We start from the raw sequence: 23,620 nt of genomic DNA on the forward strand, positions 1-23,620 counted from the left end.
ATGAACCGAAAATCATATTGTTGTTAGTTTGCAGTTCTCATAATAACTTCAGTCACAGTTGTGGTGCCTAAATGTGGAGCTGCACAGAGAAAACCAAAAGAAAAAAAAAATACAGAAGAGGAGGTTTGTTTTGAATGTGATGAGTTCGAACACGTGATCCATCTTCCACCTGTACTGGCCCGCTGCGGCTTCGGGGAAGCCTGGAGAATAGGCCCGCTGTATTCCCTGCATGTTCTAAGAGGCGACTAAAAGGTATGGTCTGTTTGCCATGGACTGCGACCCATGTCGGTGGAGAAGGGGGTCCTGATGATTGAGTGGATGGTGCGGCTGCAGTCCTCCTGAAGCAACACGTCATTTTGGCCCTGGACTCGCTTAGTCGAGAGGTTTATATGGGCCTGGTATAAACCAATCGGCTGGTGGTATCTAGCCCTAGGATCCCATTTAAATTTCCTATATGCTCGGTCTGGCATGTTTTCATCTTTGTAGGGTTTTTATGATATTTTCACTTGGCTCTCTAACATCTGACGCCGGGGCTTGGGTGCTCCCAGGTGCCCTCAAATCAGTAGTTTTGTTTTTGGGTTATTGTGGGAGCCATGTTGGCTAGAATGCTTGTGAGTTCATACCCTGTACATCGTGCAGGGGGAACAGCATAGCCAACATGGCAGGGATTTTAATTGCGGGCTTTATTAAATTTTTCTTAGGCTTTAGACGTAGGGTTTGGTAGGGGATTCGGGGGTTTCCAAGTTTCTTTCTGGCAGGGGATTCAATTTTGGTGTGGTGTTGGTAGTGTTGCTACTATCTTATCAATCCCTTTTGTGTGGTATCCTGGCAGGCGACTGCTTAATCAGGTCAATTGGAGTGCATTGTGTCTGCCCTGAGTATATCACTGCTGCATCTCTATCGTCAGTATGAGTGGTGCGCCTCATATATATGACGTCCCCTTGTTGGGCTCCATGTTGGGTGGTGAGCACTGGTGATGAATATTGATTGTTTTACTATGGCTAATACATATAAGAGGAACAAGAGACTTCGTAATGATTCAAATGATGAGAACGCTGATTCTGTGCATTTCCCGCACTTTTTGGTCATCCAAAGTAGCGAATTTGCCACTCAAATTGTCCCCTTTTGCCATCAACAAGGGCATACAGGGGATAATTGGTCCTGCCAAATCAGTAAAACGACTTAGATCGGGAGATGTTCTGGTCAAGGTTGACCAACCTGGTCAGGCCAGATCTCTCCTCAAGGTTCAGACGTTTGTCAATCTTACTGTCAAAGTCACTCCGCACAGGACGCTGAACTCGTGTAGAGGAGTGATCCGTTGCGCTGAGCTTAGGGATTGTGGTGTCAAGGATATCCTCGAGGAGTTGGCCCACCAGGGTGTTACTGATGTCTGTCGCGTCGCGATCAAACAGGATGGTGTTGAAAAACCGACGAATACCTTGTTTTTTAACGTTTTGCAGATCTAGTCTCCTGCAATTTATTGATGTTGGATACTTGCGTTAGCCCATATATCCCTAACCCCATTCATTGTTTTAAATGTCAGAAGTTTGGCCATTTCAGATCTTCTTGTCAAAGCGCTGAGCGTTGCGACGCCTGTGGCAAGTGTGACCACAATCCTGCCAACTGTCAGGGTCCTGTGTGATGTGTAAATTGCTCTGGCGATCATGCTGCCAATTCCCGTACGTGCCCGAAATGGATTGAGGAAAAACAAATCCAAGAACTCAAAGTTCTGGGTAACGTGTTTTACCCTGATGCACGTAAAGTGTATGATGCCCAACATGTACAGAATACTTCGTATGCAACTAAGGCGACTGATGTAACTAAACCAAACATGGCTAGCCAACAATCTGCTTTGACACAGCCGAAGAAGACAGTGAGTATCCAAACGGATTTAACTTGGGTTAAAGGCAGTGCTCCTGCATTGCATGAAACTATTAAATTGACTACTACTGATGGAACAAAACTTCTGTCTAAGAAACAGGCCCACCAGAAAACTATGACTAAGGATGATCGCCGCAGTCGACGTTTAACACAGGAACCTGTTCATTATTCTTCTGGTGGTAGTCACCCGAACAAAATATCTGTTACGGGTAAAAGCAAAGCTCAGCCCCATGCATCAAAATTTACGTCTTCAAATTCACTGTTGCCCAAGAATAAATTTGATGTTTTACAAGTAGAGGGAGGTGTCGACATGGATATTTCCCCTGTTCCTCATCCTCCCTCGAAAATTCCGGTTGTCCCGAGATCAAGTGGTACCTAACTGTATTTGGGTAAAGAAAAGCCATTGTACAAGGGAACTGTCCAGGGCTTAAGCCTAATTTTGAAGGATTGATCATAATCCATATGCCATTTGTTTACATGACACCTTTTTTTTTACGGGACTCTGATGATGTTTAGTTTGGTGGTTATGTTATGTTTACTGAAACGAGTGCTTCTTTGGCAGACAGCAGAACTGTTGGGGGTTCCTTTATGTTGCTTAGGAACGGTATTTCGCATGTAGCTGGTGAATGTTAAGAAACTGTTTGACACTTATATGACACTTATGTGTTTGTAATGTTGTTAATTTCTTATCAATCACAGCGCTGATCTGTCAGCGTGGGATGGATCAGTGAGCACACACAGTCAGTGGCTGCATAAGAGTTTTCTGCCTACCGGTCTGGCCCTGTCCAGCGTGTGACGTCATTGTGATTCCTTCTATACTATCACATCATTCGAGTTGGACTCATTTTACCAAAGGTACGGCCCTTGATTAACAAATCTAGACTCAGTCAGTTTCAGAAGTGGGTGCCTGCATTAAATGTTATCAGAATGTAGCAAGCACTTGTACCAAAGCAGCATTTGCTCATGGGGATATTGTGCTCTCAGAGCACCCTTGTTGAAATGGTGGAATCTATTTGCAAGGCAGCCTTGCAGATAATTTCCTATCAGCTATTCGCAAGGCAGTGCCTTAGTGGCGAAATTGGGAACTCCAGTTATAAACAAACTACCAGTCGATGATCATAAAACATGTTTCTCTAATTTCATCTTTTATTTTTTGTGGTTCTTTGAACAAAAAGAAATAAATTCCAATTAATTAATTTTGTTCTCACCTCATGTCAACCTTAGTTTGCAACAAAAACACACATCTTGGAGTCTCTGTGCACAGTTCTCTGTGCATTCCACTGGTAGAACACAGCACAAGTACTCACCATTTTGCTTAAATACTACTGATGGACCAGTGGCACATCCAGTCACATGTCTAATTAACTGATCAGTTAAAAAAAAATCCCATCAGCTTGGAAGGTGGGTAAGATCATTGCAAATGTTTACATCTGGGGATAAATGGATATAAAAACTACTGTCCAGTCAACATTTTTCTGTGACCACATGAATCAGTCGTCAATGCACTTTGAGAAAAAAAATCTGATGGTCTTTGGATAAGAGTGGTCTTGTTGCAGCATTTGTGGATATATTTGATACTGTTGGCCACCAGGTTGTTTTGGCTAAATTGACTTATTTCAATGTTTCTGGGTGTGCCATACACTGGTTCAAAACATATCTGCTCAAAGACATGAATATACAGATGTATGCGGATAACACAGTAATTTTCACACCAGTAAATAAACACTCTAGACTCTGCATGCACATTAACATCAACACTGACCCATATCCAGGACTACCTCACCAAATCATGCCTCTTATTATATTAGACAGTATGCATGATCTTTTCCAAACAGCCAGGAAAAATAGCCTACTCAATGTATTTCTGAAAAGGTAAATGAGTTCAAGTACCTTGGTGTCATTTTAAATGCTGGGTTCTCACCAGGATTTTTTTCACAGTATAGGGGAGAACTTAGTGCGACATAGCCGCATGGCGAATGCTGCAGGTGTGACTATTGTAGGTGGGTGCAGGGGCATCCCCCTCCCCCTGTAAAATGTTTAAATTTATAACCCTCTGAAACACTCATTCCTGCATTTTAAGGGCAACATTTTGTGAAGTAAAGCCTAAGTTTTTTTTTTATCTTTGTTACAGCCTTACTTTAAAGCCAAAAGAAATGAGGCATCAGGCCAAAACATAGAAGATTGGAGAAAAATGTGTCAGAGGAACATCAGAACTGCTAATTTATACACAACAGTTTACTGAGACCTCCCTCACACATAGTATGAATGAGGCCGAATGGCGTCAGAATGACAAATCGGCTCACATCCGAGAAGTGTCGAGGTGCAGTCTGAAAATGTCGGACAGCAGTCTCAGAGCATTCGACATGGGCAGGCCCATTTGCACTGCTGCTTTGAATGTTATGCACATGTGCAAAACACTCGTGGTGCAGTCCAGCTGGGACACCTATTGAATGGCAGTCTATGTGCAGTCTGAGCACAATCCCACTGCAATCTACATATTCGTATGGCATCATAACAGCATTCGGAACAATGTGATTGTGGTCGGGAGAACCCCGAAATGGATCGGGCACGTCAGAGCCTGCCGGCATGTCCTGCTTGTGCCACGTACGTGCACCTCCACTGGATCCCGTTCAGGGATCGTAAAGGATATGTTGATATTCTGTTGTGAAAGTGTAGGAACACGGACCCACAACAGGGGGCGCAAATGAACGGACAATGGAGGAAGTCAAATAACAACACTTTACTGTTGTGAATAAGCACAACAAACACAACGGATCACAACAATAGACAAAGAAGTCAATTTACAAGAATGTGTCACGTGGGCCACCGAACCCCGGGAATACTGGAGCCGCCAAGTCCCGAACTCCCAGGTGGCCACTGCCTCCGCGTGTCGGATCTGGTAGTGCTGGCGAGGAACAAAAACAGTTAAAGGTGGGTGCGTTGGCACCGGCAATCCGTATGGCGGGGAAAACCACCTCCACCTCTCGTTGGAAGAACGTCTGCTATTTAATGCACAAAAAAGTACGAAAGGGTTACTGTCAAAACACAGTCAGCTGAGAACATTACCTTCCAGGTAGAACGATATCTCGGCAAAGAGGTGGAGATGTCGTCCTGCTGATATACCCCTGCTGATCAGATGATTGGTGACAGCTGTTGTAGGTGATAAGTGACAGCTGTCACCCCGGCTGCTCCTGTGAGGCGGCAGCGCCCTCTGGTGCCTGGAGCCCGCACTCCAGACAGGGCGCCCGCTGGTGGTGGTGGGCCAGCAGTACCTCCTCTTCAGCGGCCCACACAACATATTCGAAATGTATGTGGCACGCATCCATCATGTGAAGTGGACATGGACATTGCGCAATCAAACCGAAAGCACCGCCTGTCACTGTGAATCCATGCCTCATTGTGTGTATCAGAGGCTCGCCACAGCACCCACAACACAGCTGAACGGGATGTCACCCCGTAATACACAGATTATGACATGTTTACCATCTAGCTCTGCCAGAGGAATGACTGTGGAACTGTTTCACCAGCCCATGACACCATAAATATACTGTGAACTCACCTCTGGTACAGTCTCAAGGGCGTTTCACAGCGCAGTGCATACAATGGTTAGGGAAGCTCCTCCCACCCCAGCTGCACTGTGTGCTGACAACATTGGCTTACAAATGCCCTGTCTGCCATGGTATAAACATTCCCATGCCATCCTGTGACGTGCCAGTGATCCAACTGGTCAACGTGGAGCACAGCTCTTCCATGTACTCTGTTTGCTGACAACAGCAGCTCACAAATGCCTCGTCCACCACGGCATAAAAATATACCATGTCAGGTATCGTCCTGTGGCGCGCCGCGTGCTGGTGATCCAACCTGTCAGCATGGTGCACGGCTCTTCCATGCACTCTGTTTGCTGACAAGACCGGGTTATAAATGCCCCATCCACCACGGCATAAAAATATCACGTCGGGTGCTGTCCTGTGGTGTCTCGTGCCGATGATCTAACCAGTCAGCGCGGAGCACAGTTCTTCCATGCACTCTGTGTGCTGAACACATCGCTGTTGCCATGCTGTGTCCATGAGCACAGTGCTGACAGTCCATCATATGTGCCCCACACGTCCATCCTGGCAGGTCCTGCGTAGATGCCAGTGCATGCGAGTGAGCTAGTGGAGGAGCGAATCAGTGATTGAGTGGGAGACTGACTGAATGGCAGCACTCGGGCCCATCTGTCCAGCAGTCTGAGTGCTTTATTTATGATTCTGGTGCAGTCTTTCAGCAGTTCGTGTCTATGTACTGTTGTCCAACAGCGTTTGAGCTGCGGTCATGCGGCTGTGCACGACTCAGTCCGGACTGGCAATCTACGGGGAATCCCCAGCACCAATTAATCTTATGTATTTCCTTGATTAAATGCCTGACCTTGAATCGGAATCTGCCTCATTTAATGACCAGGTCAAAACTTCATCAGAAAAAAATTAACTCCTGCCTTAAATAAGCACCGGGAATTATGTGCATTAAAAAGTTTACATTTGGTCGAGACACTCTTTTTTTTCTACGTCTGCTGTGGAGTGGTACCTTAAAATCCTAAAGCCTGATTTATAGTTTTGCAACTCCGTGGCCATGCAGTGACATTGACGTGCGTGTGACCCTTTTAAAGTTCTCTGTTGCATCTTTATGCAGTTTGCCGCAGGAACAGTGGCTTTTTCTGGATTAATTTGTCCCTCAGCGAGCTCCACTTCTACAGTCATCAACCTCCAAACCAACGACATGGTATGTAGAATTTCCTCCGTGAATTGCGTCTTTTTAAGACTCAGTGTTATGAAGTTGGTCATGTTTGTGGACCTTTCTGCCAAACTTATTTGATCCATGATCAAAATGTAAACAGCGTGCACACTGCAAAAACTTTTAAAATATGATGGGAGAGGAAGGAGTGAAAACGTAAAAGTGACAAGTCACAGCGTTTTATGGTGTCAGTCATTTAGCAAGTGCACGTCAGGCTCTGGGGAGGGTTTCTAGCCACGCAGAGGGCTCAGATCTAAAGTGGTTTGGTTCGTCACACTCAGGGATATGTGTGAAACTTGACACCATATTACAGTGCAGATAACAATCAGAATTTTGTTTATAATCACAGGCCTTGAATTGCACCCTACCTCGTTTAGGTCTCATGTCTGAGCATGGTTAGAAAAAAATAGATGGTCGGTCTTTTAATCAAAGAAATACAGTACCCACTTTCCTTGAATTGGTGAGTGTCAGTGCTGAACTTCGTTTCATACCTCTGTTACTGGGCATGTCCATACTGCTCTGTCCGGTACATATGAGGGCTTTTTAATGGAAATTCATTGCAACGGGGCGGGATGTTTTGCCCGATGTGAGCAAAAATCCGTTATAGAAAATCCGGTATATACAGTGTTTACTACATAGAAAACCATACAAAAGCTTTGGGATTTTTGCTTTTGTCTGTTGAGTATGAATATCTGGTTTATACTGTGATAGCTTTGGTAGGTTTTGCTGTAAACTCACACCCAGTTTGAGCAACGGCGCATCTGCAAATTTGTTTTAGGTGAGAGTAATCTGAAAATAAAACATGACGCAGTGCACCCCTGAAGTTTTATCAGCTAATGTGAGCTTAGCCTTTAACTGCAGAATCACTCAGTTGAGCTGAGTGAAAGTTTTATATTTGTAAATTGTTTAATCTATTTTCATAGTTTTTACCAAACAAATCTACACAATAGTTTTTAATTGTTACTGCTCTCACTACAAGAAGACTTTCAACTTTAAATAACTTAAATTTTAAAATTTTAAAAATTTTAAAATTTTTTGTTTATTTGTTTAACTATCTAGTAATCAGTCCTTAAAGAAAATAGCACAACACTGTTTCGTGTTTCTTTATATTTTAAGAAACATATTTTTTCACTTGTCCCACATCAGGAACATTTCAACATTTGCTGTGCAGAGAACCTTGTAAATACGTACAGATGCACTTCAGAACGTCCAGTGATGGAGCTGAACACCAAAGCTTGAAGTCCAGAAGGAAGAAGTGAACATCTCTGCTGTTAAAAAAGTGAGGAAAGTGTCCCCAAAAATCCACCAAGATGTTAAAACTGTAGAGGAGACCTTCATCTGGTTAAATGTCTTGAGGGTCCAGCTCACCTGTCGTCTCTAATACTCACACCTGCTGCTACACTTCTGAATAAAGCTAAAGCTCAAAAAGCCACAATTTTATTATTTGACGTTCAAATCAGATGTTCAAAGCGCTTTGCAATAATGCCTCACATGAAGTCAAAGTTCAGTCAACAGGACATTTGCACAGGTAGAAGAAGCCCCACCCCTATTGTGTCTGATTTCAAAGCATTCACAACTTTGACTAGAATAATCAAATTCATATTTTAGCATTTACCCTGCCCCGATTACATTGGCATAACATTAAATGCAGTCACATAGTAGTCAATGAGGACGTAATTAAATGATGAAATGACTGAATTAGAAAATGATTTCATCATGAGGTTGACATCCTAATTAACAGACACACTGCACTCATTGTTAGATCATCTCCTATTGTGTTTATAATAAATATTTGTATTTTGTTTCCTGGTTGAAATGCAAATATGAATGAATGAATCTACCAGACTTAAAAACGTACACATTACTTTTCATACTATTTTGTCTAAAAATAAATGTCCAAGGTTCATTATCATGTTAATCAAGAAATCATCTCATCTGAAACACCAACAGATAAGTTATGGTTTTAATTTACAGATGAACATCACAGATTTTTAAAAGTTTTTTTTTTTACTTAAAACTATTTTAATTGCACGTTTTCCAATGTAAGAAATGTTTTTTTTTAACTTCAAAATGTACAGTAATCAGAAATTAATCTTGAGTTAAAAAAACATTTGTAAGGATTTTCTTTGGAAAACTGCTGTGTATAAATGAACACTTATGATGTTCCTCTGACACAAATTTCTGCACTCTGTCATCTTCTGAATTTTGGCCTGATGCCTCTTTTCTGTTGGACATGCAAATCTATGTCACAGTGCGCACCATTAAAAGTTGGATTGGGTTGAACTTTGACTGTGGCGGCCTGATGACAAGCGGAGGTGCACGCTCCCCGCGGAGTGTCATGTTAGCTTGGTTTTTGCTGTGTGCTGTGCGACATTAGCGCAACACTTGTCATTGAAAATAATGGATTTTAGAGCAATGCGCGCCGTGTTTAATGACCTGAACGCGTTTGGTGTGAAAGGCCCAATGGCTCTTGAATTGTAAATTGTTGCATTGTCTCTTTCTTTGTGTTGTATTGTGTGTTTGTTTTTTATATATATTGCATAGTTGATAGGATTGGATGAACTGTATTATCTGCTACCTAGCAAAGGACTATCTACGGGGACAAAGGACTTAAATGAGCAGTTTTACTAACTCCAACATATCCACATATGTATTTTATATTGATGTTCATTAATATGCCTTGTCCCTTTCAAATAAACATTGATAATAATGATAATAAACATAATAATGATAATAAACATAATTAAATGTATGAAATAGCAGAATATTATTTTAATTGGCAGCACATACCTGCTTGTGGCTGATTGAATTTCATACTGCTTTCTACATCGTGCCCACTCTCATGTGCACAATTATTCTTCGGAAATAACCCCAAAAGCGCTCTCCAATCCAATATGCAAAAAGTCTGGAAGGCCCACTGGCATTTTTCTGACGTCACTGATTAGGATGTGGCCAGAGACACAACACCCCATTTCATAGTCAGGCAGCCTCAAACTGTGGAATTCTCTCAACATGAGCCCTATTTCCTGAGAAGGATGAATGGATTTTTAAATGTAATCATGAAGCCGGTTATTGTCTGAGCGCTGGGATTGTTTTTGTGCAGGTGTGTTGCTGAGGTGGAAGGATGGCAGGCTCACAGTGGGAGCTTCCTCCGGAGCTCTGCTGTCGGCCCATGGCCTTTGTAGCCCTAACTGGTCTGGATGTTGTGTACAATGCCGTGCACCGTGCCATTTGGGACGCCTTCTGCGCCAACCGACGTGCCGACAGAGTTCCCATCTCTTTCAAAGTCCTGCCAGGAGACCATGAGTACCCCAAATGTCGCACAAAGGTGAGCAGTTAATGACGACATCTGGTTTTGATCTGTCGATGATTGGACTTTGATGGAATCTGGCAGAAGAATGAATTTGGACCTTTTGCTGTCTATATTCTTTTGTCTGTACAGCGAACATCCTATGAGTGGTACATCCCGAAAGGCATTTTAAAAACAGGCTGGATGAATAAACATCTGAATCTGGTTCCAGCTCTGGTTGTTCTCTTCTATGAATTGGACTGGGACGACCCACAGTGGAAAGAGAAACAGTCTGAATGCGCCACGAAAGTGGAGATTGTCAGGTGGGTGTCGTTATCCCCTGCTGGTCAAAGGCCTGAAGGGGGATTATGTTGTGGCCATTTCTGTCTGTCTGTCCATCTCAAAAAGGGTATAAGCGCTCTGAAATAAACTCCTCTCACACTTTTAGGAGGAATTTTGCGAGTCTTGGTACAAGTTATTCTTACAGGTTGGTAATACGCATATTGTAACAATGTACAAGATTGACACTTTTTGGCAGAATTCTGACCCTTTATTAACAAACCTAGACACTGCCAGTTTCATGAGTTGGTGTCTGCATTCTGAAATCAGCTATGACATACTTTAGTGTTTAATATATTTATTGAACTTTTCAAAATATACAAATACAAATAAAAAACCCTCCCGACAACGAAGAACGTGTGGATTTACCCAGTCACTTTAAAGGCACATAGTTATATTGTAAACAAGAAGCATAAGAAATAAATACTCATAACCAACCAATATCATTCAAACAAAGAAAAATGTCATTAAACAAAAACTACTCCTAAATCTGTGTTGATGGTTGGTCAAAAAAACAAGAACGGCCTCCAGGCTTTATAAAATTTCTTTTCAGTGCCCTTCATCATACACCTGATTTTTTTTTCTTTTTTTTTCAAGGTTTAAATTGGACAAAACATCTTTTATCCAGTGTGACATGGTGGGTGGGGCAGCTTCCTCTCATTTTAAGAGGATAAAAAAGGCAAGAAGACTACGACCTCCGCTTGGTAAATCTAGTCCTTCTGGGGTGACCCCAAAAAGCAAAATTAACAGGTGTGGGGTTATTTTAGTTGCAAGCACAGTAGAAAGTGCTTCAAATCCTAAGCATATTTATCAGTGTAGCTTCCCCTGATTTACACCTATTGCACGTTGGGTCAGTTTGAGGATAGATTTTGGCGAGTTTGAATTTGTGTAGGTGTGTCCGGTGAACCACTTTAAATTGAATAAGAGAATGTCTGGAGCAGATTAAAGATGAATGAATGTTCCTCAAATTATATCAACCCATACTGCCTCATTAAATGTAATTTGAAGATCTGGGGATCTGATCTTTAAGGGGAGGTGATGGTCTAGTGCAGGGGTGCTCAAGTTCAGTCCTTGAGATCTACCTTCCTGACACTCTTAGTTGTCTCCCTGTTCCAACACACCTGAATCCAATGCAAGACTTGTTAGCAGGCTTTTAATGATCCTTTCATTGGATTCAGGTGCGTTGGAGCAGGGAGACAACTAAGAGTGTCAGGAAGGTAGATTTCGAGGACCAAATTTGGGCACCCCTGGTCTAGTGGTTAAACATTGAGCTTGAGATCAGTGGATCCTTGGCTCAAATCTCACCCTGACGGGAAAATCACTAAGGGCCCTTGGGCAAGGTCCTTAATCCCCTAGTTGCTCCTGTTGTGTAGTGAGCGCCTTATATGGCAGCACCTTGACATTGGGGTGAATGAGAGCCATTATTGAAAAGCAATTTGAGCATCTTGCTTAGGTTTTTTTAAGTAAATATCACTCCAATTTTTTTTCAGTGTAGAAACGAAATTTGGGTAGTACCAGCCCACGCCCCTACTTATACTTTTGTAGGCTCTCCCTTTTTAACTGTGTTTTTTTTTTTTTGCCTTTGCTGAGATGACTGAGTCCAATTTCTTAAGATACATAGCTGGTAAAAAAAAAAAAAAAAATTGGGAGACGTGGAAAAATAAATAATTTTAGACGGAACAGACATTTTTATTGCACCGACTCTTCCTATCAAGGAGAGAGGATGAATTGACCACTTAGTTAAGTCACCTATCACATACTTTAAATGTTAGCAGAATGGAGCAAGCACTTGTACCAAAGCAGTATTTGCCAGCAGGTGATATTGTGCACTCAGAGCCCTGTTGTTGTATATATTTGCCATTTACTGTGAAGCATTTGGTGTTATAAAATGTTATTTTTTTTGTATAATGTATAATGGCCAAAGGTCAGGTCGAGGCTTCTGTGCGCAGGGTAACGTTGTTGAATTTTACTTTTCCTCAGACAGATGGCCCTTCTGACATTTGCTCTTTGATTTGATTTGCCCTTAAAATACTGAGCTGTTTTCACACTGTGCATCTTACAGTTGACTTCCAGTGAATACAACCTTAGATCAGAAAAAAATTGTGACGGAATGGGGAAAAATGCAAATTTAAAAAAACATGCAGCAGTTCTTCTATTTATTTGGACTTTTATTTCATTGCAGACAGTATGAACCCAAGATATATTTCATGTTCGGTGTTTCAGGTATTATTTGGTCCAATTCTTCCTGCAAACAGGTCTGAAGGTGTACAACACTACAGAGCTGTCGTTTCATTTTTCATCTCATTTTCATGATTTTATGAAATCATGATGACAGTCACCTGTTCGCATCACCTGTTTAAAATAAGATTTAATGTTCTTTTTACCTCATTACGAGCTCTAAATTGCCCCAATATAACTTGAACGTGTTGCAGGTTTGAAATGCAGGAATGGATATATATTAATATATATATATATATATATATAATAATAATTATTATTATTATATATTATTATATATATTAACAACTTACAGTGGGGTAAAAAAGTATTTAGTCAGTCCCTGATTGTGCAATTTCTCCTACTTAGAAAGATGAGAGAGGTCTGTAATTTTCATCATAGGTACACTTCAACTATGAGAGACAAAATGAGAAAAAAGATTGGAGGATTTTAAAAGAATTTATTTGGAAATTATGGTGGAAAATAAGTATTTGGTCATTAACAAAAGTTCAACTCAGTACTTTGTAACATAATCTTTGTTGGCAATGACAGAGGTCAAACATTTCCTATAAGTCTTCACCAGGTTTGCACACACTGTAGCTGGTATTTTGGCCCATTCCTCCATGCAGATCTCCTCTAGAGCAGTGATGTTTGGGGGCTGTCACTGGGCACACAGACTTTCAACTCCCTCAACAAAGTTTCTATGAGGTTGAGGTCTGGAGACTGGCTTGGCCACTCCAGGACCTTGAAATGCTTTTTACGGAGCCACTCCTTTGTTGCCCGAGCGGTGTGTTTGGGATCATTGTCATGCTGGAAGACCCAGCCACGTTGCATCTTCAATGCTCTCACTGATGGAAGGAGGTTTTGGCTTAAAATCTCATGATACATGGCCCTGTTCATTCTTCCCTTAACACATATCAGTCGTCCTGTCCCTTTTGCAGAAAAACAGCCCCAAAGCATGATGTTTCCACCCCCATGCTTCACAGTAGGTATGGTGTTCTTGTAATGCAACTCAGCATTCTTCTTCCTGCAGACACAACGAGTTTAGTTTTTACCAAAATGTTCTATTTTGGTTTCCTCTGACCACATGATATTCTCCCAATCCTCTTCTGGATCATCCATATGCTCTCTGGCAAACTTCAGATGGGCCTGGACATGTACTGGCTTAAGCAGGGGGACACGCCTGGCACTGCAGGATTTGAGTCCCTCTCTGCGTAGTGTGTAGCCTTTGCTACCTTGGTCCCAGCTCTCTGCAGGTCATTCATCAGGTCCCTCCGTGTAGTTCTGGGATTTTTGTTCACCGTTGTCATGATCATTCTGACCCCACGGGATGACATCTTATATGGAGCCCCAGATCGAGAGAGATTATCAGTGGTCTTGTATGTCTTCCATTTTCTTACAATTGCTCCCACAGTTGATTTATTCACACCAACCTGCTTGACTATTGTAGAGTCACTCTTCCCAGCCTGGTGCAGGTCTACAGTTTTCTTCCTGGTGTCCTTCGACAGCTCTTTGGTCTTGGCCATGGTTGAGGTTGGAGTCTGACTGTTTGAGGCTGTGAACAGGTTTCTTTTATACAGATAACGAGTTCCAAAAGATGCCATTAATACAGGTAACAGGTGGAGGACGGAATAACTTCTTAAAGAAGTTACAGGTCTGTGAGAGCCAGAAATCTTGCTTGTTTGTGGGTGACTAAATACTTATTTTCTACCATAATTTACAAATAAATTCTTTAAAAATCCTACAATGTGATTTTTCTGGATTTTTTTTTTCTCATTTTGTCTCTCACAGTTGAAGTGTACCTATGATGAAAATTACAGACTTCTCTCATCTTTCTAAGTACGAGAACTTGCACAATCAGGGACTGACTAAATACTTTTTACCCCACTGTAAATGAGGTCAACCACACAAAACATGAATTATATTGGGTTCAGTCTGTCTGCAATGAAGTAGAAGTAACTCAAAGAATTTTTTTTATTTTCATTTCCCATACCATCCCAGCCATTTGATGTGGGGAGGTATTTACTTTGTTTTATGCTGCATCAAGTGGTTTTGGAGTTGCATGCTTATGTTGTCTTTGCAAGGTGAAGTTAAATTTTTTGTTTGTTTGTTTGTTTTCTGTCTTTGGCTGTTATTTTTGGCATTACACAGTTCAAAGCTGAACACAGACTGAGATGTTTTCTTACTTTTTGTAGAGCAGGTCTGTTACTGGGGCAGGGCAGTGATGGTCTGATCTAACCCCCAACCCTAAAACCTAACCTCAACCCCAACACTGAACCCTAAGCCCCTAAACCTAACCTTAACCCTAAACCTAACCCTTAAACTACCTAACCGTAACCTTCCCTTAATCCTAACCCTCCTAGGCCTAATCTAACCCCTACCCTCAACTCCAGCACTTAACCCTACACCCCTAACCTTAACCCCAACACCTAACCCTAGCCTCTTAACCTAACCTTAACCCTGTAACGCTAATCTAACCCCTAACCTCCACCCCAACACCTAACCCTAAATCCCTAACCTTAACCTGAACACCTACCCCTAAGCCCCTTATCCCCAACCCTAACCCCAGCCCCTAAACCTAACCTTAACCCTAACCCTAGGCACCTAAACCTAAACTTAATCCTAACCCTAAACCTGGCTCTAGCCCTAACTCATAACCCTAACCTTAACCCCAAACACCTTAACTCTAACCCCAACCACTAATCCCAAACCCATGAGTTGGACTGTGGCTGATTGCCCATATGTCGACCTGGGTTCAAATCTTGGTCATGCTAGCTGTCTGTGTCCTTGACAAAATATGTGTTGAGGCATTGCAGTAAATTGAATTACAAGTTCTTTGTTGTTTTTAGGACCAGTCTTCAGGGCAGGAATACTAAGGTGGCTGTGGTTCTAATCCAGAAGAAAACTCCTCTGCCTCCAGGTACAAAGCTCAGTCACAACACATTGTAACTGTCATACTGTCATACTGGCAGGACAAAAACATGTCCTAGTAAGCAGTAACTGTCAACTCTTGAAAAGCTCTTCACAATTAAAATGTAGTAGTAAGGCAGAATCTAACAGTTACACCTAAAAAAAAGTGTTGTTTTTTTTCTCTTGAATACTTAGATACAGAACTAGCGTCAGACTTCAGGCAGCGGGATAAACTCTTGTTGACATGAACTGTCGTTGTGTTGTTCCTTTGACTGATTTAAGCCATGGATGTCGTTTGTACAGGAGAGGATCTGGTGGCATCAGAGAGAGCAGCAGCTCTTTGTAACTCCTGTGATCTGTCTGGAAAAAGTCTCTTCGTGCTGCCGCACACTGACCATCTCGTGGGCTACATCATCAGGTCCGTATCACTTCATCAGCTTTGAAGTTACACGTCCGTGACAGTAAGGCTCTTCGGCTTCCCTCTTTCTTCAGTCGGGGCCACTGCAGCAGATCCGACATGGATTTGCAGTGGCTTGTAGGGGATATAAAAACCTTTTTTTTTTGTTCTGTCTCGCTCTCTGAGGGTTCTGTGAATCACATGAGGGCAACGTGATGGAACAGTGTTTAACATGAGCTACACTTACTGCCTGAAGAGTTCCAGTCAGTGGAATCGTTGTAATCAGTCAATCCACATGCATCATTTCTATAATAAAAGTGATCAGATAGATGCACGTGTTTGCGTGCATGGCCGAGTTCAGTCCCATTGGAATTTGACATGCGGAGAAAGCGGCACCTGTTGGTCCACTCTGTGTTACGTCGGTGTTGGACCGTCTGTCATAGTCAACCTGATTGTTCCATTTTCACTGCTCAGACTGCAGCAGAAGAGACGCTCTGAACAAATGAAAGAAAGGAGCAGAATCACACCATCTGAGCGCGCACTCTGTCCTTCCACCTCAGAACTCACACATAGAAGAGAGGCCGGGACAGGAGCTGCTGCTTCATGAGCATTATGCAAGAACTCTCCCTTCTCTTGGTTCCAGCCACCCAAAGTGTCGACAGCATCTAAACCTCTGAAAATTTAAACCAACAGTGTAATCTCTTCCAACAGTGCTTTGCAGGAAAATCTCTGAGAGCTTATTGGATGATTCAACACTGAGAAAATCCTGAGTTATCAGCGTTCCTGCATCGTTATGCAGGTGACGACCGTGCACAAACACTTAAGCTTGATCGAGTGTTTTCATGGCTAACAGGTGCTAATATTTTTCTTCAGATGAGGACAAAATCATGAGCCGCCCTACGAAATTTTTTCATTTTTGTCAAAATTTTCAAAATTAATTCACAAAAAGCAAAAACTACCAGGGTTAAAATTATTATCCCCCACGATGCTAATAGTCAACTGTGTGTCCTTTTTGCTGGATAACAGCCTGCAGTCATTTGTTGCAGTTCTCATGAGGAATCCCAGCCCATTCTTCTTCGGTGAATCTCTCAAGATCCTCCAGATTTGATGGTCTTCATAGATTTTCAGTGGGATTTAAGTCAGGGCCTTACGCAGGCCAGTCAGTAACGTTCACTTTGGTCTTATGGAGGCAGTTCTTCAACAGCAGTGACGTATGTTTTGGGTCGTTGACTGCTTGAGGTTTCTTTTCAAAATCTTCATATATCCTTCTTTGGTCTTGATTCCTTCCACCTTGAGGTGATTCTTAGTTCCAGACACACTGAAGCATCTCCACAATATCATATTCCCACCGCATGTTTTACTGTGGGGACGGTGTTCTTTGGGTTAAACGCCTCTCCCTTCTTTCTCCAGACATGAGCAACGTCTCAATGACCAGAGAGCTCTAGTTTCCTCTCTTCTGATCAAAGGACAAACTTCTCCAGGTTGTCCTTAGCATGCTTCAGTCTGGCTTGAAGGTGTCTCTCCTGCAGAAGTGGAGTTTTTCTTGGTCTGCAACCTCACAGTCCATCCGTGCCCAGGACTCTAGTGATTGTCTTCTTTGAGACGGGAATTCCCGACTTGGCTAAATTATGCACTCGTGTCTCGGCAGTTGTTCAGGTGTGTTAACCCCCAAAATGTGAATCAGCTGCAAATCGTGAATTATCCGCAAACCGTTAATTGCAAAACATGAATACTGAAAAAATATCTCTTCAAACGTGAATGCGGGTCTCGCAAAAAGTGAATATATATATATATATATATATATATATATATATATATATATCCATATAGTTAAAAAAAACGTATATATATATATATATATATATATATATATATATATATATATATATATATACACATGTACAAAACATCCTGTACAGCTGTTGAACAAAGTTCTGTTACATGTCCTATCTGTGGGATTGTTTGGATTGCTAGCCTATACTCCCTTTTCTTCCCATCAAACAACCCGTCTCCAGGCAGGATGTGGAACCGACTGGTGCTCATCAGTTCTGTTGTTTCACTGTCATCCCACGAGAACTTTCCTCGATTCAAGGCCAGCAATCCTAACAGAGACGTGCAACACAGCACAGTGCAAAAAATATAAGCATGCATAAGATATGTGATGCAGAACAAATGACAATAAAATATTAATGATAAAAACATAAGTGTTATGATGGTATGAGCATAATTTTTCTGACAGAGACAAACCTCAGAACTTCTGGAACCAAGTCATTTGGAGTGATGAGACCAAAATTCAACTTTGTGGTCACAAACATAAACGCTGCTTTTGGAGAGGAGTCAACAGGAAATATTAGGGGATGAAGCACAGGACCAAGTTGACTCTTCAGCAATAACGGCAGAAAAAAGTGAAGGTTCTGGATTGGACGCCACAGTTTCCTGACCTCAGTATCACTGAGCCACTGTGGGGAGATATTAAATGTGCATTTCATGCAAGATGACTCACGAACTTACAGATGCTTTTTGTTCAGAGGAATGGTCAGCTCTGTCATGTGAGAAAATACATGAACCCATCCACAGCTATCACAGAACATCACAAACCATCATTGATGCTAAAGGGGGCAGTGCTCAGTATTTAAAATCTAAAGGTATGTCAGCTTTCAAAGGGGGATCATCTCATTTTTTTTCTTTTTTAATTGCTGTGTTCTGGTTTAATTTGAACCCCTTTAAAATAAAAGTTTGATGACTCGTGTTTTCTTCAAAGAATGTTCCACCTTCTGCCAGGGTCTGTCAACCTCTGAGCACAACTGTAAAACTGAGAAATGTTTATATGTACATTTAATTCTCTTAAGAAGAACGTGTTTACCGCTGAAACTGTAATTTCTGATATTCGGTTCTTTTTGATCCCGCTGATGAAATACAGACTTTTAGCACCACCTGAGGCTGTTTGAAGGCAGAGCAGACATCACAAATCGAATGACTGCTGGTGGATTGACAGAATTTGGAACAGATAATCATCGATATACCGACGTTTCCTCAGATGTGCTTATTATTGCTGTTGTGTGGTTCTGCAGGTTGGAGAATGCCTTCTATGAACACGCTCAGACGTACTACTACACCGAGATCCGCCGTGTCAAATCACACAAAGAGTTCCTCAACAAAACAACACATCAGGTTTGTTTGATTCTTTTCTTTTTCTAAAGAAAAAGAAAAAAAACACCTTGGTAGGATTTGAGAGAAGTTCTCAGTACAAAGGGGGATCACCTGTCTGTAAAACGAACCGTTTTTTAAAATCTTTTATTCCCTCTGCTATTCGTCTTTTAAACTCTTTGTAGGTTTTTTTTAATATCAAATTGTTGTGATGACACTGTATCCCATGGTATTTTTTTATGGCTAATTTATTTTCTATGTATCTTGTGTATTGGGTGGTTACTGTGTGTTGTGTGCCAGTATGCAAGCTGCTAAAATTAATTGCCCCTGGTGGGATGAATAAAGTCATCTAAGTCTAAAAGGAAAAAAAAACATCTAGAAACAGTTACACAAAATAGGAAACTTTCAAAACTATGGCAAATACACACCATAGGTATGAAATGTACCATGAAATATAAACCTACATAAAAAAACATGGAAACCCAACTAGTTACTGGAGCACCGCGTTGACACAACGATAACCTCCACCAACACGAAAAATGAAGAATTACACAAATTGTTAACTTAAGGTTAAAGTCCTGAATTTCATAAACATTCTAATTTAGCTTTTCATAAGAAATTAAAAGTGATAAAATGTTAGGAGTATGTATTAAGATTATGCACTTGAATCAGCGTATTTTGTGGTGTTAGACTTTTTTTTTCTACTTTTTGGGTTTCTGAATTCTTTTTCAGATAATTTTCACAGAACATTGGTTATGTCTGCTATGTAGTTTGTCATTGCTTTTTGGTGCTTGGTTTCTGACTGACACCTGGCAGACAGACAAAAAGGCATAAAATTGGAACCTCCATCCAATTTTGGTGGTGTAGGTAAATCCATAACAGAAAAATGAGTGTGTCTGAGGCACTTTTGATTGAGATATGATGCAAAATATACATTAAATGGGATTTTCAATGTTAAATTTAAATGTCGACAAATCCACAATCCAGATCAGATCTGGTGTTGCAGACCGAACGGTGCGCCTCTAAAAATGGGTCCGCCTGCCTTCACTGCGCATGCGTCATTTCTCAGCTCTGAGACAGAGTCTCTTCACCCAAAGCGATCAAATCGATTAATGGGATTATTTACCATTAGATGACAAGGTAAAACCTCTTAAATCATTCAAAAATCAGTTCTAAGCAGGCCATACTTGGTGACGCTTTGAAATGACCAACGCGCAGTGAACGCATCAGCTAGCAGCTCGTGTAGCCGCGGCACTCTGATTGCTTCCAAAATCTTTTATGATGAAATAATGCTGAATTTATGTGGAAATGAGTGTTGTACAAAAGTTTCAGATACCTGTCACTGAGATGAGATAGATGATAACTGGAGTGCAGTTTGAAGCAGAAACGAGGTGATAATCAGAGAACGGAGGCTAATGACGCATGTGCAGTGAAGGCAGGGTGGACCATTCGGTCCGCGACACCGGATCAAACTTTGTCAGTCGATAAAGGATACCATCCAACATAATGGTGTCAAATATGAAAGAAATTAGGTTTTTTTTGACAGTTAAGAGTTTTTGAAAATTTGTTAAATATCTTTCTAATTTTCCAAGATTTTTCCTGACTTTGACCTCTGACCTATGACCTTGAAAACTGAATCACTTCTTGCCCATCAGAATAGGAATCTTCAGTAAAAACAAAATTCATAAAAATATATGAAAAATTGTGGGTTACAGGCTGTTCACAAACAGACAAACAAATGGTCGAAAATGTTGGGCGGAGGCAAAAATACAAAGAAAATAATTACAATAATAAACTGATAAGATAAACTCAATTTGAATTTCTGCTGCATATTAAGTATCATGGTTTAAAATCTCGTTATTCTGTGAGAGAATTTTTGCTCATCTTGATAGTGGAGTTAAAAAGTTGCCACACACACACACACACACATACACACACACTTTCATATGTTTTATTTTTCATTCAGTGTCATGAAGCATTCCGTTAAGATCAATAACAGAAGTCGTCATCCTGCTGCTTGTGATTCTGACATAATGTTCACACTGTGTGTTTGAAAGCGTGCAGCAGTAACTGTTAGTCTGTTTATTACCACACCTTGACTTTGTAAGGTTTATTCTTTCTTTTTTTGCCAAGCAGTGATAAATATTTCTCTCTTTCAGAGTCTTGTTTAAATTCTAATGTGTAGAATGTGCATCCGGTTCCTCCACCTCTACCTTCCAGTTTTGTTTAAAGATCAGCAGGGGAGGTGATGGTCTAGTGGTTAAGTGTTGGGCTTGACACCAGAGGATCCTCGGTTCAAATCCCAGCCTGACTGGAAAATCACTAAGGACCCTTGGGCAAGGTCCTTAATCCCCAAGTTGCTCCCGGTGTGTAGTGAGCAGCTTGTGTGGCAGCAGCCTGACATTGGGGTGAATGTGAGGCATTATTGTAAAGCGCTTTGAACGGCTGATGCGGATGGAAAAGCGGTATATAAATGCAGTCCATTTATCAGCAGTTGAGTTTTGTCAACTTGCATCAGTCGTATTTGTGGTGAGCCCAGACCAGCTGCAGGACGCTTCTCGTGTTTTACCATTTTTCAAACTATGTCAGATGTTGAGATTTGTTTTACCTCACTCATCCACTAACTTGCAGTTTGCTGTTATCTTGCTAACTTCAAGAATATTTTTGCAGAACTTTGTGGAATGTTTCTGAAATGGCAGTCTTCAAATGGCCACATTTCACAACCAAACGGCAGCAGCTGACACTCACACCATATTTCAGATATTTACACCGTCTACTGACAGACAGTCTGAAAAATAAATAATGTCGCATCAAATGAACCTAAATGAACTGTTCTTTCTTTCTGCCTCGTCTTCTGCTGATTCCAGCTTTTGTTTGTGAGACATCAGTTTAAAATCGCCTTCTTCAGTGAGCTGAAACAGGACACCCAGAACGCTCTCAAGTAAGTCCAGTTCTACGGAGTCACACTCGAGCTTGTCACTTGAAGTCTCTCTGAACGTCCAGAGTCATTCTGAGGTGGTTAATATTGAACTGTGTGTGTAAATATACACTTTTTTTTTTTTTTGGTCAACAGTAAAGTTTGATTGTACCCCCAGTTTGTTTTCATTGAAACATTAATCCACCTTAAAACTCCTTAAACTTGTAGACTTTCGTCCGCTTGACACTGTGGAACCCAGAGATGAACACACACCAACCAGCCTCAGGGCCTGATGCACACTTACTTCTTTTTCTGGTCAAGATTGTTGAGCCCTGATTTTTAAGGGCAGCACAGTGGATTAGTAGTTAGCACTCTTGCCCCACAACAAGAAGGTCATGGGTTCAATTCCCACCTTTCTGTGTGGACTTTGCATGTTCTCCCGGTGTTTGTGTGGGTTTCCTCCGGGTGCTCCAGCTTCCTTCCACATCCAAAGACATGCAGGTTAGGTGAACTGGAAGCTTTATAACTGTCCAGGTCTCCTTTGTAAAAGAGGTCTCGATCTCAATGGGACTAACCTGGTTAAATAAAAGTTAAATTAAAATTTTAAATATATTTAGAAATAAATGCAACTTCTGCATTTTTATTTAATTAGAATATTTAATAAAATTCCAAATTGAACAACAAAAAAACAAAATGCTTTAAAATAGTGAAATTAAAAATACAGAGGAAATGTACACGACATAATTCTTGGCACAGTTGGATGATTTTATACTAAATCATCATTTGTATAGCCAGTTTTCTTCCGGCAAATCAGGATGGATGGGTGAACATGTCCAAGTCTTGAGCTGAAGAACATTTCCATCAATCATGAAGAAATACCAACAGTACGGTGTTGTATGGTCAGTATGTTTGGTACACACAGCTCTCAAAAACTGAGTGAGCATGCAAGAAGACAAGTGAGGGAAGCTACCAAAACATGTACGACAAACTCTAAAGGAGTTACAGGCTTCTGTGGCTATGATCGGAGAAAGTGGACACTGTTCGTGTGTTGTGCTGCCGGTCACGGTGTGATGGTGCAGTGGAACACAGGAGGACTTCAATGTAAAAAACAGATCAGATCGAGGCTTGAGTGTCCTGTGTGACATCCAGCAAACTTGAACTAAATCTTTTTTGTTGTTGCTTTTGAAGAAAACCCTTTGATGTTCTGCTTGACCATAAAACTCTAACTCACAACTGTGTCAGTGTTTCTGGGGGGAAAAGGCGTAAAAGGTTTTTGAAAGACTGAAGCTGCATTTGTACTCAAACTGCATGCTTTTGTTTGGTCATGCTGTCTGTGTTTGTGTCCACAGATACTACAGGACTGCGTACAGTCTCATCCATGAGCTGAGAGCCCACGAGACCAACATGCTGGAGATCAAAACCATGGCTGGATTTATCAACTATAAGGTACGGTTCTACCAGCTTCAGTGGATGCTTGATTTCTGACCGTTATTGTTGGTTGATGTGTATCTGAGACAAACACACATGGAGGCACGAGGTGCTGTTTGGACTGACAGCTGCACGTTTTTGGGACCTTCTAAAAAACAGTTTTGTTTGTTTGTATATGTGTCTGAAGGGACAAACAGACACACGTTACTGAGCAGATTACATCAAATCTGCCAGCTTTATGATCATCTGCTTGTCTTAAAAACTTCATACAAATATTCTAAATGTTTTTAAGTGTTGTCATCAGTGTTTAGCGTTAACACGGTGACAG

General features: G+C 41.3%; 1 protein-coding gene across 1 annotated transcript in view; it reads left to right on the plus strand.

The window, feature by feature from the left end:
- Positions 1-23,620, plus strand: part of trappc11 (trafficking protein particle complex 11) — an 84,478-nt gene that overhangs the window by 1,640 nt on the left and 59,218 nt on the right. Inside the window, exons 2-8 of the mRNA XM_034180891.1 lie at positions 9,752-9,976; positions 10,091-10,260; positions 15,343-15,413; positions 15,707-15,821; positions 18,872-18,971; positions 21,815-21,888; positions 23,214-23,310. Coding sequence (XP_034036782.1) covers positions 9,773-9,976; positions 10,091-10,260; positions 15,343-15,413; positions 15,707-15,821; positions 18,872-18,971; positions 21,815-21,888; positions 23,214-23,310 — 831 coding nt within the window. The 5' untranslated portion in view covers positions 9,752-9,772. The remainder of the gene's footprint in view (positions 1-9,751; positions 9,977-10,090; positions 10,261-15,342; positions 15,414-15,706; positions 15,822-18,871; positions 18,972-21,814; positions 21,889-23,213; positions 23,311-23,620) is intronic.

Source organism: Thalassophryne amazonica, chromosome 11, assembly GCF_902500255.1.
Source record: "Thalassophryne amazonica chromosome 11, fThaAma1.1, whole genome shotgun sequence".
NCBI classification, from domain to species: Eukaryota; Metazoa; Chordata; class Actinopteri; order Batrachoidiformes; family Batrachoididae; genus Thalassophryne; species Thalassophryne amazonica.